A 15,113-nucleotide genomic window follows, 5' to 3' on the forward strand; every position below is an offset into this window, starting at 1 on the left:
TTGTATCTGTATGTAATGTTAATGTGGTTTGTTATGTCTTCTCTGAAGTGGCAAACTCCATGTGGTGTCCTACTTAAAGCAGCATGAAACACCCAATATAATCTTTATGAAATACTAATTTTGACTGTGTTGGAATTCCAACCCAGTCAAGATATATACTAAGACAAAGTAGGGACTACTTTGTCTCTGTATATTTCCTACCCCTGACATGTCTAGATAGTGGGCGGAGCTACCGCCATTTACAAGTGTCAATCCCTCAAGCCGTCATAAGTGACGGTTGCAAGGAATGGTCTCTGTCTATGGAGGGTCCCACTGTCTCATGGGATCCTCCATAGAATTTAATGCTGTACTCCTGCGAAATCCCGAGAGTACAGCGTGACGTTGGCTGCTGGAGTGAAAGAAGACCCACTTGAATAAGATTGCCTTACCCACGAGGGACTGGCTCAGGTAAGTAGAACTCCAGTGGTGATGTCAACCCCGGGGATTTTTGTAAATTCTGCAGTGTCCCCAGGTAGTGTTAGTGCCGCTATAAATAAGGGTTACATGTAGTGTAACATTGTTGCAATTAAACTTTTGCTACTTCACTTATTTGCTCTGACTGAGTATCATCGGTAAAGTAATTCTCGGCTGCATTGCCAGTGTTTTACTACAATTGTAATAGTTTGTTTCACTGCATGCAATCCAACAATCTGGATGTCATTTGACCCCACAGAACTTTACTAGTAGGTGAAAACAGAATGATATACACAGAGAACGTATAGAAAGCTTAATAAACAACTTGGCCTTTGGGTAAATTCCACTCCAAAGGTTTTAAACAAGTTTATCTCATCTGTGCTGTACCAATGGCATTACAAGGTCAACTGGTTACACCGACATGGACTGTCGAGCAACCAAAGGCCAGATGTATCCACTCTACAGGAGAGACCATAAACCCTAGATCAGGGGAGTTTGGAAGGTAGACCTTTAGTTGTTGTATGACTACAACTTCCATGGTGCTTTCTATTAAAAAAAAAAAAATCGGTGTTCCAGTTTGGGATCTGTATATTGGATATCCGTGCACCAGGTGATTCTCTCAGCCCCATCATGGACCTTGTCATTGTGATACAGCCCGGATGTGTACACTGTTGGCAAAGAGATCCAAACTGGGTTACTCTTTTGGTCTTGTGAAGACATTAAGAACACACAAATAAGCTGAAAACTATGTATAGAATTGAGAATGAAGTATGTATGTTTCTCCTTCTCTGGGGGTTTGAGTCCTATTAAATGTGTTTCTGCAGTTTGTGTCCTAAAAGTGACTTACAGCTTTGTTTACAATCAGTGCTGGTTTTCCTTTTACTGTTTTTCAGACGGACCGTGTGGGCAGTGAATTAAAAGCTATGGTCCAGGTACCTCCTGGTTATCATATGATCGGAGCGGATGTAGATTCCCAGGAGCTGTGGATAGCGGCGATCCTTGGAGAGGCTCACTTTGCAGGACTTCATGGTATAAAGCAGCTGCAAGGCACATTTTAGCAATGCATCTTCTTTTATATTTTACAAATAGAATTTTTTTAAACTGCTGAGATAAAATAAAATAAGTGAGAGGTTAATTAAATGTTATTCAAATGCTTTATGCTAACTCAGTTTAGTGAATAAAGCACCTAATTGCCTTTTTTAGAGGTCTATTCACTGTTAAACTGTTATTACCTTGTAACATTTTCAATTTTGTTGGTAATTGGAAATATTTTCATTTCTTGTGAGACATTCACTTAAAAAAATAAAAATAAAATAATATATATAAATGTGTGTGTGTGTAGAAGTATAGTATACTACAGAACACACATTCACTCACACTGAATGCACATCATTACATAACAGCATGCTATATATATTTATCTATATCTATCTATATATATATATATGAAACAGAATTCAGAACCTTTTTTTTTTGGCAGGAAGGCAATGATTGTTACCTATATAACCACATAATGCTGATGATGTTACTCTGCCATTAGAAACTGTAATTCTGTCGGCATACATCTGTGATCTGTGGTGCAGTATAGTTTAAATAAATGTGAACATTCTAGAATGTAGAATGGACTAGACCCCTGTCTGATTATGTTTCCAGGTTGCACAGCTTTTGGTTGGATGACACTGCAGGGCAAGAAGAGCAGTGGTACTGACCTGCACAGCAAGACTGCCTCCACTGTTGGAATAAGTCGGGAGCATGCAAAAGTATTCAATTATGGTCGTATTTATGGTGCTGGGCAGGCTTTTGCAGAGCGCTTGTTAATGCAGTTTAATCATCGTCTTACTCAAGAACAGGCAGCAGAAAAAGCAAAGCAGATGTATGCAGTGACAAAAGGAATACGAAGGTGAGTGTAACAGGACCTCATTCCTGGTTGTGCGCAGTTTTTGGTTTTTATTTTAATCGTAGCCTGTATCACAGACTGAGCAGCAAATTTGAATGGGTTATTAATAATCCACTTTGTTAAAGACGGTTGGAGAGGACTGGGAAACCTTAACAAAATGAATGTTTGTTCATCTCATGAATCCTTATTCATCTTGATAATGTCATTTTCAGAACACACAAAACGTAGAAGGTAGTATTTTGAGATATATCTATTTGCTTTACCATAGTTACTGTTGACAAACCTTGTAATTGACTATAGCAGCTATTGGATTGAATGATTTTGACCAATACTTGGCAATAAAGTATTAAAAACAATGTTGGTAATGTAGATATAAAGTCTAGAGTGTTGTGTTTTGTGGTCCGCTATCACTCTATTCCTGACAGTATCGACACATGCTACGTCCACTTCTTCTCTACGTATTATGCTTTTCACGTTACGTGGATTAAAGCTTACACAAAGAATAGCCACAGCTATTTGCAGAGGTGCAGCAAGAAGATAAAAGTCCAACTTTATGCCATCCAACTAACAATAAAAAAAAATCAAGTCTTACAGGACTTGGTGTCATATCAGGCAAATCAGAGATACAAAAGAAAAAGATTCCCTTTCCATATTTCAAGGATGCACATATTTCATTCCTCTGTTAAACAGCCCTGTGAGAATCATGAAAACACCCACCTTTAACACTGGCTGTAATTAGTGATTGTTAGAAAAAAATAGATGTTCCTGATGGGAACATAAATTTATAATTAAAAGGCACACCTTAAAAAACTATTAAAAAAAAGCGTAATGCAAACAGTTTTGAATGCTAATGAGCACCAGTTAAGTAGTCTATTATTAATGAACTCTTGATTAACATTAAAACCCCGTACTTGGCAGATACATGAGTTATATTATGGGCATTATTACATAACATAAGACAGCAGTTTTCCAACCAAGTCCTCAAGGAACAACAATCGTTCAATATTGGTTCCAATAGGGATCCTGAGAAACATGTTTTTTTTTGGGGGGGGGTGGGGGGTGGGGGGTGTTTGAGGAACCACTGATCTCGGGTATCTGTTTTTATTAAGCATCTAAATGTTACATTATATCCAGGTACGTTCTGTCTGAAGAAGGAGAATGGCTGGTGGAAGAGCTTGGAATTAAAGTCTATAGAGGAGAGGAGAATTCTGTGAGCTTGCAGGATGTGCGCAAAATACAAAGAGAGGCATCAATGAAGTAAGATGAGAAAAAGATCTCCAAAGGAGATGGTCTCCCTATTTATAAAGTGTGCTTTACTGATAAAACAACAAAAAACACTCCAGCTTTTTGTTTTCTCTTCCTGCCAAACCTGTCCTGAGACAAATGTCTTAATAACCAAGTAATATGCCTTGATAATTACCTTTTCAGAAACGCTAGATGCATTTTCCAGAAGCAAAAAGCTTTTGGATGTGAAGCATGGAATGTAATTGATTATTTAAAGTACCACTACATTTTGAAAAAATACTTAACTTTTTGTGTGCATGTAAAAATTAACTTTGCCACAAACTTTTGACTTTTCAAGTTACAACCCACTTTCTGTTCCAGCCCAGTTAACATATTTTCCTTTACTTAGAGCTTTTGCCCCATAAGTAATTTTTCAGTAACTTTTTCTCTAGTAAGATTCTTATGTTCACAGTACATAGAAAATTAAAGAGATCCCCCCCCCCCCCCCCCAATACACCATTGTGGCCATTAGATGCCAGTTCCCTAGGCTTTGATGTTTAGTAAGCAACCCTGTATGTGATCAAATATCGAATCTGTGAGACAAGTCAGAGAAAATAAATAATGTAGAACTTCAAAAGTACTTGCTAATTCCATAAAAAGGAAAAAAATAAATAAACAAATGTTTTTAATAATAATTTTAATATTCCTCTCTTACTGATGCAAACCTATATCTTTTCTGATGTCACCACTTGTTGTGTGAACAGGACACCGGTTTTAGGAAACTAATGTATGTTCGAAAATAAATATTGCTGCAGGTCTAGAAGGAAGTGGGACTTAGTAAAGCGGAAGATATGGACTGGGGGTACAGAATCTGAAATGTTTAATAAGCTGGAGAGCATTGCTATGAGTTCTTCCCCCAGGACACCTGTCCTTGGATGCTATATAAGCAGAGCATTAGAACCGTCCGCTGTAAAAGGAGAGGTATGATCAATTCTGTGTGCCTTGTCTAAAGTAATAATAAGGTAGACACTTTTACAATTACATCTGTGTTCTTCGTGATTAGTAGTATAGTATTATTTGTTTAAACTTACTGCTATCAGCTCAGGTTAATACTTTTCTAAGTGTTATTTTGGATTCATGGTGTAAATTAGCCCATCTCATTTATACACCCTCCTCATTACACCTTTCATTTCCCATGCCATTTACATGTATCATCTGAATGGACCTCAGATAAGAGCCTCTCCCCAGCTCCTCACATTGGAGGTATATAATGTAATTTTAAAAAAAATAAAAAAAATCTCTAGTTGGTAGTGCTGACTGGTATTGGAATCGGCACAGCTCCTTCTGGCTGTGCTTGTTCACTTCACCCTCAGTCGCTTTTGCTAAAGATAGTCCTTTTAGATCACCCAAGCATAAGAGTGGAAATTGTGACAAAAGATTTTAGTAACAAAAAAAAATAGATTGCACATTTGTTAGTTCGTATTTATTGTATTTACACACTACTTTTGCAGATGCAAACCTTTGTTTTTGTGTTCACTCAGTTTATAACAAGCAGAGTGAACTGGGCCGTACAGAGCTCGGCTGTTGATTACTTGCATTTGATGCTGGTTGCCATGAAGTGGCTTTTCGAGGAGTATGACATTGATGGACGTTTCTGCATCAGTATCCATGATGAGGTGCGTTACCTGGTGCAGAGTGAAGACCGTTACCGAGGAGCATTGGCTTTGCAGATAACAAACCTTTTAACGAGGTAAATGGTAAACATGCACTTCCACTGTACTCTGTATATCTTTTAAGAAGTCTCACTGATCATCAGCTAGTTTGTTAAAGCGCCACGAACGGCATGGCTCTGTAATTTGACCCTGCAATGTTAAACTTACAGGGTTATTCACTAAAGGGAAAATTCAAGAGAATTTCAAGTTTAAGGTCAAAATAAATATCTAACTCGTCTGTTCTTCCAGTTCAGCTCCTTTGACTTTGCTTGAAATTAACTTTGAATTGTCACTTGAGAGAATTAAACTGATAGCGTTTTTTTTTAGAACTACTATAGTTCCATTTATGGTTTATAAACCTCTAGTGATGGTCTTCCTGGCAGTGACTAGAGGCATGTGTTCTTGTTGGGAACCAAGTCAAATGCTGCTCCTGATGGAGAAAGGGGTAAGTAAAACTCGGACACCTAAACTGCTACAGAATACAATAGCATTATGAATAAGTTTGTATTCTTAACGCCATAGTATTACTTTAACGTGGGAGTATGTTTGTTTGAGGGTTAGTGTATAAAAAAAATTCTTGTTTATAATATTATTAAAACTTGTATTTAACACCTAAATATGTTAAAGGGAATGCACTCTCTTAATATAAGAGTTTTGGTGTGTAGATGTTGCCTCTTTACTTGGAAAGTGTGAGACATGTTTACATTTGTCCAAGACAGCCAACTATTGGTTCTTCATCCCTAAGACTTTGGAACATCAATTAAATTTGTGTTCAGTATCAGGAAACAGAAGCATTGAATTGGACAGACTGCATCAGTCCTAATGTATTTTGGATGGAGCTGGACTAAATATAGTTTTATGGTACAAATAGTGTATTCAAAAAAGTATTTACAATATGTGGGTAATACATCAATTACAGATATTTGCATTACCGTGTTAATTTTAGGAAGCCGCATTACCAAAATACCATAGTGCTCTTTAAATATACATAAGCAGAGTATTTTTCAAAAATTTCCCCCTCATATCTACTATATGTGATGATATTGGTGTGTTTTAGACAGAGATAAGGTATCCTCAAACAGTACATATTAATATATGCTGAAAACAAAATTCAGATTCAATTTTTCACATATCTTTATTACTATTGCTGATCCAAAAGAGGGCAGAACATCGAGTGATTTTCTAGTTTTGCCACAAATTGGGAAAGAAATTGTGTCTTCACTACTAAGTGGCAATTAGATTTCTCCTTGGGTCATAAGGCTATTAATACACATTAAAGGATTATTCTAAACCTTTAGGGTAGGGGGAAACCTTTTTAATGTAAAATGCCCTATTGGCACTATGAATAAAGTCCACCTTCTCGGTTTGCAGAATAAGCTGCAAAGAGATATGACATACCTGGAATCCAGTACCAGGCATAGCTTCTGGTGCTTAGTTCCATGTCTCCCTCAGAGGTCACATGGGCCTTGAACAGTCCAATCACAAGCTTCTCAGAGAAGCCTGTGATTGGACTGTTTTGATTGCTCTGAGCCTGGGAGGCTTTAAAAAATAAATAGATAAACGTGGGAGGGGATGGCTAGCACATCTGTTGGAAGTGCGCTAAAGACAGATGCAAAGTATGCACAAAATTGACATTAGGCAGTCCAGAACATGGTTCCATGGGCTGGGGGTGCAACTAGCCCCAGCCCACAAACAACAGTAACTCACATACATACTTCTACTAGCATGACCACTTCAACCACTATGGACACGATAGTGATTTGAAGTAATGCGTTAACTCAGATCATTGAATATTCTGGTTTTCTGCAATTTGGCATGTTTTTGTGATGCTCCTTAGTTCACCAATTTAATATTTAGTGAAAAAACCTGTATGGAATTATATAGGAACACTTGTTTGATAAAAGTACAATGGTCTTTGAACCATTTCGAGAATGTTGGCTTTTGTCTTACTTGCCTCATGTTAGGTTTATTCACATTCCATTCTACAAATTAGTTTTTCATTTAGTCACCGTTCTGCCTTGTCACTTCACATGAAACATCTGAATATTTCTGCTTTTCCCAGGTGTATGTTTGCTTATAAACTGGGCATGCAGGATTTGCCACAATCTGTGGCTTTTTTCAGTGCGGTAGACATTGATCAGTGTTTGAGAAAGGAAGTCTCCATGGATTGTGTTACTCCTTCAAATCCGAGTGGCATTGAAAAGCGATATGGAATTCCCCAAGGTATGAGCAACTCCATAGGACTGGGGCTCTACCCCCGTTCACACAAACACAGAAAACATTGTTTGGCGCTAATTACATATAACATGCTCACACTGACCCACTGTATTACCCATCCCTCCTCCCCGTAAGTACCCGTTGTGGGAGAAGCTCAGACATGCACAGCCTTGGACCCTAATTTTGTGGGACTCAAATAATGCAATGTGTGCCTTCTCACAAATGTATTGTATTGCCTTAAGATCCCTACCTCGATATCTAATGTAAGACATGATGTGTGAAGACACCAAACAAAGTGCCCTTTACAGGGAGTGACAAATATTTCATAATGTCAGGGATACAAACACTGTAAAACATGCTATACATTGGCTTACTGTAAATTTTTTTAGATGTGTTGTATCTTTCTGAAATAGTCCAAACTGTTTGTCAAAGCTATGCTGAGAAAGGACAAAATGACACAGCAACATTCGTATGTGTACATCTTCACAATAGATATTTACATTGCACTTTTTCAGAAAATGGGAAAACCAGTTTCACATATGTATGGCTGTACATCGTAATCTACAGCTCTTAATAGAATACATTCAAATCATATTTAAAAATAGCTTTTTTTTTTGCAGGTGAAGCATTGGATATCTATAAGATAATTAAAATAACCAAGGGTATACTGTCAAAAGGGTAACAAAACAAGATCTTGAAGCCTGGATCATTCTTGACTCCCATGGAGTTGTCCATCCATCAAAACCGGTCAAAGCCATTAAGAGTAATCCCTTCTTCACCTTCGTTCAGAAGTAAAAGAATATACAAAATGATTCAATTCTAGAATCCATGTAAATAACATTTATAACTTCAAAAAGTATACACTTAGTGCTGTGGAATTGGGTGGATATACTTCAAACTACTTCCTTTTTCTTCTCTTCTTTTTGGGTTCTTGACTTTCAACCTCCTCTGCTACAGACTAAAAAAAAAATAAAAAAAAAAAATAAAAAAAATTAGGTATGACAGCCAGTATTGTCTTATATATTGTGCCTATTAATTCATGTACATTGTGTGAATGTTCTGTTACATCATGCTGTAGTTCCACCAATTTGCCTTTCAATAAAAATGATACATTGGAAAATATTTAAAATGAAAAATAAGCAACTACGTGCATTCTCCAATATTATGGCATGTAATATCTGCATTTCGTGAAGCAAATAAAAAATACACCAGCTCTGACTGATTCTATTAACTGCTATGGTAAATGTACACAAACTGCAGCATCACTCAAGATTTACAAAACAATGTACCTCTAATATCTTGGCACAAATCAGCTCTTTGGGATCTAAATGAAATAAAGCCGCACATTGATAGGGCTTCATAATGTGACTTTGGTTTTGTTTTATAGATTAAAAACTCAAACAAAAATTAAGGTTGTACTGTCAGCTTGACCGTTGACAGTTCCTATTGTCTGGTGGCAACGAGATGGAAGAGAGATATTTACCAGAAGTTCTCCATCCTCTATATCTTCTTGTTCTACCGTGTCCTGCTTTACTGGTGTATATTTATACCTACATTAGCATACAAACTATGGCAGGCATTGCACAAACAGACGCCTTTCACTTGCAACATGAAGCAGGTGGAAGCATCAATATTTGCCCAAAAAAAAAAAAGTCATAGTCCCTACTTTATCTTCTGATATCTTTCAACTGCAATGAATTTGCAATGCATATTCTGAGATTTATTTATAAGATACCAATTTTTTTTATTTTTTTTAAAACCTCTTGCAAGCATTCCACACTTGCCTATATTTTAGGCCCAAACTAAAATTAGCAGAATGTTGCCATGGTACCCAAGAAATGCAGTGCCATGTTTTGCAAGCTATTGTGAAATGTTGCAGAAACAATCATTTAGGACTGTGAATATGAGTTTTCTATTTGCCTTGTGATATTTAAATGTTACACAGTATGAGTATTAAATAAATACAGGCAACGCCTGGAGAGATCTCTAACAAACATGAGATGTAAGTTATTTTGCAGATGCTTAAGAGACCCTAGATTACAAAAAATGTACCTGTTCAGGGTTTAGTTCATTCTCTTCGTCCTCCGGCTCCTTTTCTTGTAAGGCAGATGCATTGATTCTAAAATCTCTTGAGGTGCTGAGCTTCATATACTGCATCAAATTTACCTGAAGATGGAAGAGAAATCCAAGCAAGACTGTAAAAAATGGAAAGTTAGTGCCCATAACCCGTACATTGCAAAATGAATGAAACTATAAATATACCTTGGACTTTTTAGACAAATGGATGAGGAATTTTTCATACTGTTCAATTGCAAAAATCAAGTTGGGGATTGGTTTGGTGTCCCGAAGGATTTTAGCCTAGGAAACAAAGAAAGCTTAGTTAAACATTGATGATATATACACAGATTTATTTTCTGTTAAGGAGTGAGTCAGTTGTCCACATTCTGAATCAAAACAAACTCTTGAATTTGAGCTCTAGGTTTGTTCCATCGTAAATTAAGGGTTTCTCTTCATGTGACCCCAAAGGGCTTTCATTTAGTATTCTGTATGTATGTGTACACACACACACACACACCATGTATGTGAAGAAAAAATGCACCTCCCCCATTTTTTACATTTTTAAAGTTTTTGCTTCTAATAAACTATTACACATCCAGTGCAACTTAATAGATTCATATACCATTCCTGATAGTTAAATGCCTAATATGTCTAGGAAATTATATAAAATTTTGATAGTGAACACTAACCCTATACCAATCCCCCAACACTAACGCTATATCAACCATATCCCTTACACTAACCATATTCCTAACAACCTTACATTATCCCTAAACAGCATTAACCCTTACATTACCCCAACTCTAACTCTACCCTATTCTTACCCCTAAAACTAATCTTAACACTACCCTAGCTGTAACCCAGTGCTAATATCAATGCCAATACAAAAAAATAGCTTTTACTATTTAAAGGACCACTATAGTGCCAGGAAAACATAATCGTTTTCCTGGCACTATAGGGTCTGTAGGTCCCCCCCACCCGCCGGGCTCCAGGAGGTGGAAGGGGTAAAATCTTACCTGTTTTCCCTCGGCACGGGGAACTCTCCTCCTCCTTTTCGCCGTCACCGGCTGAATGCGCATGCGCCTCTAGCGGCTGTCAATGAGACAGCCACTAGAGGCTGGATTAACCCACTGCTATGTTTACAGCAAAAAGGGCTAAACCTAGATGGACCTGGCACCCAGACCACTTCATTGAGCTGAAGTGGTCTGGGTGCCTATAGTGGTCCTTTAACACAGTAGATAGTGGTCTGTGTCTACTGGCCATTTCATGATTACACTCAGTGTCATAAATGAAGCCCTCTTTCCCAGCCGATTACACAGAGATGATGCTGGCAAAGCCCAGCTAAGGTCACAGTCGGCAAAGCAGCCTGCAACCTAGAAAATATACGTCTAAGGACAGTCAGCCAGCTGCGGTTTTATGAATGGAGTTAAAGGGCTGTATCGAGCTCATAGTGCACCTAGAAAATGGCCCCAGATATCCATTGATACCTTGGGCTAGTGATCTGAGCAGGGATTTAACCCTGCTCACACCATGATCTTTACAAAAGGTATTTAAATGCCTATTTAAAGAGGTGCTTGCAGTTCTGACTTACACAGCTGAAAGTAACTCATCAAAAAGTCTGGGACCACAGCAGACATCCATTGATGCCTGGGGAACCCTGCACAAACCAAATGTGCAGGGCAACCCATGCTGTCCTACAGGCATTTAAGCCAGCTCTGTGTAGGATGGCATGGAACATGCAAACATCATTAATGGGTTAATCTGAAAATTACTAAAGTCACCGCACATTAAGTAGAGGGGGGTGGAGGGATCTGCACACTAAAAGTGGTATTTTAATGGATTTTTCTTTTGAAGAGGAGGGTTGGGGAGGGTATTCACACTATATTGAGTATTCCAGTAAATTTCACAAAGATGTAAAAATGACATACAGGATCTGTGACGGACCGCCTGGAACCCCGACTGGGTGCCTCCGCCAATTTCTGCCTCCTAGTACTTCCGAGTACTCCTTATCACTCCACCAGACACTATAACCACCGTAAACCCCACAGACCGTGTTACAGCTTGCCAAAAACAACAGAAAAACTTTAGATTTAGCATGTGTTTATACCCTTTAAACCCTCAGTTTTCACGAGTGTAGTGCTAGGTTTAAATATAAAAATGAGTGAATACGTGTATACAGTGCTTAAAGGCACTTACCCTCTATATCACACTTGTATTTTCATGTACATATAAAAAGAAATAGAAAATATACAAATAATAGCGCAGTATATCGAAGAAATGTCCCAAAAATTATTATGTGAGTTATAAGTTTAAATAAACTCACATTTTCTTAGAGCCTTTTACAGTTGTAAGGCTCTAAACTTCCAGACATCTGTGTCTTTTTGGGTAGATCACACGACCCCTCTCTCAATTAAATTGTAGAATAAAACACAGACCATATGCCTATATTTATGTATTTTTTATTTGTTTTTATTTTATTTGTTTTTATTTTACATACTGACATTGAACATCGATACACCTCCCCTTGTTCTTTTTCTATTTTTCCGTAATTTCGCTATATGATTATGGACCCAGACAAGGACTTGATTGTGGCGAGGTTTAGGACTATATTACCCATAACGATATCGGAACCCACCGGAAGTGACGTTGAAATCCGCAGAGAATCATGGGACATGTAGTACGAACAAACAGGAAGTGACGCGACGATATCTGGCCGCGTCACAGCAAGTATACCGAATTGGAGAACGAAAAATTGGCGGGTAATTGAGGATTTAAAAGAGAGGGAATACAGAGGATACTTTGAAGCTGACTGAGGAAGCCGTTTTTCGGTGAAACGCGTTTTGGCTAATAGTGGACCTATATTTAGACCACTAAATACATTTGTACTGTTCTTATATGGTTTTAAAGTTTTTTATTTTCTAGTTAATAGTTTGTATACATTTTAAAAATTACTTTTCTCTGTAAAAATAAATATATTTTTTATACTTGTAATTTCAACTGTATCTTGCGCAAGTGATTCCAGAGAGGGGCAGTGTCACCCCATAAACTGACACTAGGCTTATACACTTAGAGCCAGTTATCAAAAGGCTCTAAACAATGTGAGCACTCTTGTATTTTATTTATATTGATATAATCAGTATCTAAAATACTACACTTAGATTGGATTATCTGTGTCTTTTTTCGTATGATGTGGAGAGGAACATACGCATTTTGCCTTGAGAGAGGGGTCGTGTGATCTACCCAAAAAGACACAGACGTCTGGAAGTTTAGAGCCTTACAACTGTAAAAGGCTCTAAAAAATGTGAGTTTATTTAAACTTATAACTCACATAATTTTTGGGACATTTCTTCGATATACTGCGCTATTATTTGTGTATTTTCTATTTCTTTTTATATGTACATGAAAATACAAGTGTGATATAGAGGGTAAGTGCCTTTAAGCACTGTATACACGTATTCACTCATTTTCATATTTAAACCTAGCGCTACACTCGTGAAAACTGAGGGTTTAAGGGGTATAAACACCTACTAAATCTAAAGTTTTTCTGTTTTTGGTGATCTTTTATGTGTGGTGGGTTAAAAGGAGTACCCACAGAGTGTATATAGCAGCTGATATTTATTCTAACAACTTTGCAATTATATAGCGCCATCATTTCCACATCCTTTGTGTGCATATCCAGTGTTACAGCTTGGTTGGGGTCTCGCTCTCCTCCACGCACCCTGGACCATAGACCAGGATCCAGCTTCCAGTGGGTAGACCTCTCCTAGTCCAGAGAGAAAAGCAGGCTGCTCTTACAAGAGCAAGTGTTGTAATCCAAGGGAGTATATAGTGATCCTTAGAGTTAATATAGCTGTTCCCTCCACACACGAGACAAGCATGTTGAGGGTGAAGAGGAGCTCGTTTAATGGCAGCCACAACTGGACTTATATGTAGGTCCCCATGCAAGGAGTTTCTGGGGAATTCTACATATTCCAGGTATTCTGAGAGTAGACTACAGCAAAAACATACACATGATCACATTGGCTCTCAGGTCCAGGACACTCCCACACAAAACGAGATAATCCCTCCCCCCTGTGCCTGGGAGATAATTGAGTCAGGAACTGTACTAAACTCAATTATCTCCAGGCACAGAATATACTTTTACACAAATATACTTTTTAACAACCTCCTGAAAGTACCCACAAAACAAATGGAAACCACTCAAAATCATGAAAACATCCCCCAGTAGCCCCAATCTGGGGGACCAACATATTCAAAAATCACCCAAATCGGTTCAGGGGTTTGGGATTTCCATGAAAGTCATAGTTTTGACCGACCGTGCACATGGACTTATGCCCAAAACAGTTGTAGGGAATTAGAGCCAACGGTCTGTCTCTCTTTCTGGAGTACAAAAGTACATACGTTTTTAACCCCTTAAGGACCAAACTTCTGGAATAAAAGGGAATCATGACATGTCACACATGTCATGTGTCTTTAAGGGGTTAAAGGGCCCATAGTCTTTTGGCAAGAGGCTGACCAGCAGGCCCCTCCAAGAGCCCGTGGCGGGGTTACTTTCGCCACAGGATCCTTCATTGTTTTATTTAAGTTAGCATGTACAACTTTGAGTAGTTTCATCTGCTGGATAGAGGGCTAGCCACACAGAGCTTCCACTGAAACCAAAGGGAGGACCATTATTGGCAGAAAAATGTAATCCTGCTCTGGTTGCTGATTTTTTACAGTAAACAATGGATAATCATTTTTGTTTGTTTTGCATATTTCAAATGCTGTCTCTCCATTATGGATGGATGTGCCACATATCCAGCCAGTCTTTTAAAAAATAAAATGAGAAATAGGTGCGGAGTCTACTTGAGAAGAATTTGAAATAGTTCCTACATCCATTTGTACTAGAAGGTAAATAAGCGATGTGCTGTTTAGTAAATAAGCAATGTATATAGGAAACGGTTGATGCGTTGAAGTGATGCTGTTGGCAAGTGTAAGAATTCTGAAATCACTTTGCAGGTGACGTGGCTCAGCTAATCTGATTAGTATTCTTATTGTGTATGTATGTGTCACAGCAAGTTCATTTTAGTGAAGGTGTCAAAAAAAGATGTGATTTGGAGGATGGCCCAACTAGTAAGGCAACCTGTGTGTTGAGCCCACATGGTTTGTCTATTTTGCTATTTTAACAACTGCTGTGTTCCCGATCATGGGCAATGTAAATTTTCCCTCACAGTGATTTACGGCAAACCCCATCTAAGACGTATACCGTAGTGACAGCAGTGGCATCTTCCTTCTTTTTCTTCTTTTCTCCAGCAGCGCTCAAACTTTCATTCTGGCTATTCTGCAAGTGTTTATTTATGTAAAAAGAAAATGGAGAAAAAACAATTAGCTGCTTTTTATTTATTTCATTCATTCATTCTAATATAACAAATTCTAATATAACTATGCATTCTATTTCATTCTTATATAACTATCTTTACTCCTAAATGATAAAGGCAAAAGCGTTAAAAACTAAATTTCGAGTAAAGTGATTATTTTTCTCCAATCCACTACAATCAGAGAGACACATTGTA

At 37.9% G+C, this 15,113-nt stretch overlaps 2 protein-coding genes across 3 annotated transcripts in view; one reads left to right on the forward strand and one right to left on the reverse strand.

The window, feature by feature from the left end:
* Positions 1–8,266, forward strand: part of POLG (DNA polymerase gamma, catalytic subunit) — a 28,341-nt gene extending 20,075 nt beyond the window's left edge. For both annotated transcript variants that reach the window (XM_063448896.1, XM_063448897.1), the window contains exons 17-23: positions 1,347–1,482; positions 2,107–2,353; positions 3,485–3,607; positions 4,390–4,555; positions 5,116–5,324; positions 7,349–7,509; positions 8,124–8,266. In XM_063448896.1, the coding sequence (XP_063304966.1) occupies positions 1,347–1,482; positions 2,107–2,353; positions 3,485–3,607; positions 4,390–4,555; positions 5,116–5,324; positions 7,349–7,509; positions 8,124–8,185 (1,104 nt within the window). In that variant the 3' untranslated portion in view covers positions 8,186–8,266. The remainder of the gene's footprint in view (positions 1–1,346; positions 1,483–2,106; positions 2,354–3,484; positions 3,608–4,389; positions 4,556–5,115; positions 5,325–7,348; positions 7,510–8,123) is intronic.
* A 5-nt stretch (positions 8,267–8,271) lies between these two features.
* FANCI (FA complementation group I) overlaps positions 8,272–15,113 on the reverse strand; it is a 52,038-nt gene continuing 45,196 nt past the window's right edge. Inside the window, exons 35-38 of the mRNA XM_063448895.1 lie at positions 14,807–14,881; positions 9,766–9,861; positions 9,556–9,669; positions 8,272–8,461 (exon numbers count right to left, since the gene is read on the reverse strand). Coding sequence (XP_063304965.1) covers positions 8,402–8,461; positions 9,556–9,669; positions 9,766–9,861; positions 14,807–14,881 — 345 coding nt within the window. The 3' untranslated portion in view covers positions 8,272–8,401. The remainder of the gene's footprint in view (positions 8,462–9,555; positions 9,670–9,765; positions 9,862–14,806; positions 14,882–15,113) is intronic.

The sequence above is a fragment of the Pelobates fuscus genome, chromosome 3 (assembly GCF_036172605.1).
Source record: "Pelobates fuscus isolate aPelFus1 chromosome 3, aPelFus1.pri, whole genome shotgun sequence".
NCBI lineage: Eukaryota > Metazoa > Chordata > Amphibia > Anura > Pelobatidae > Pelobates > Pelobates fuscus.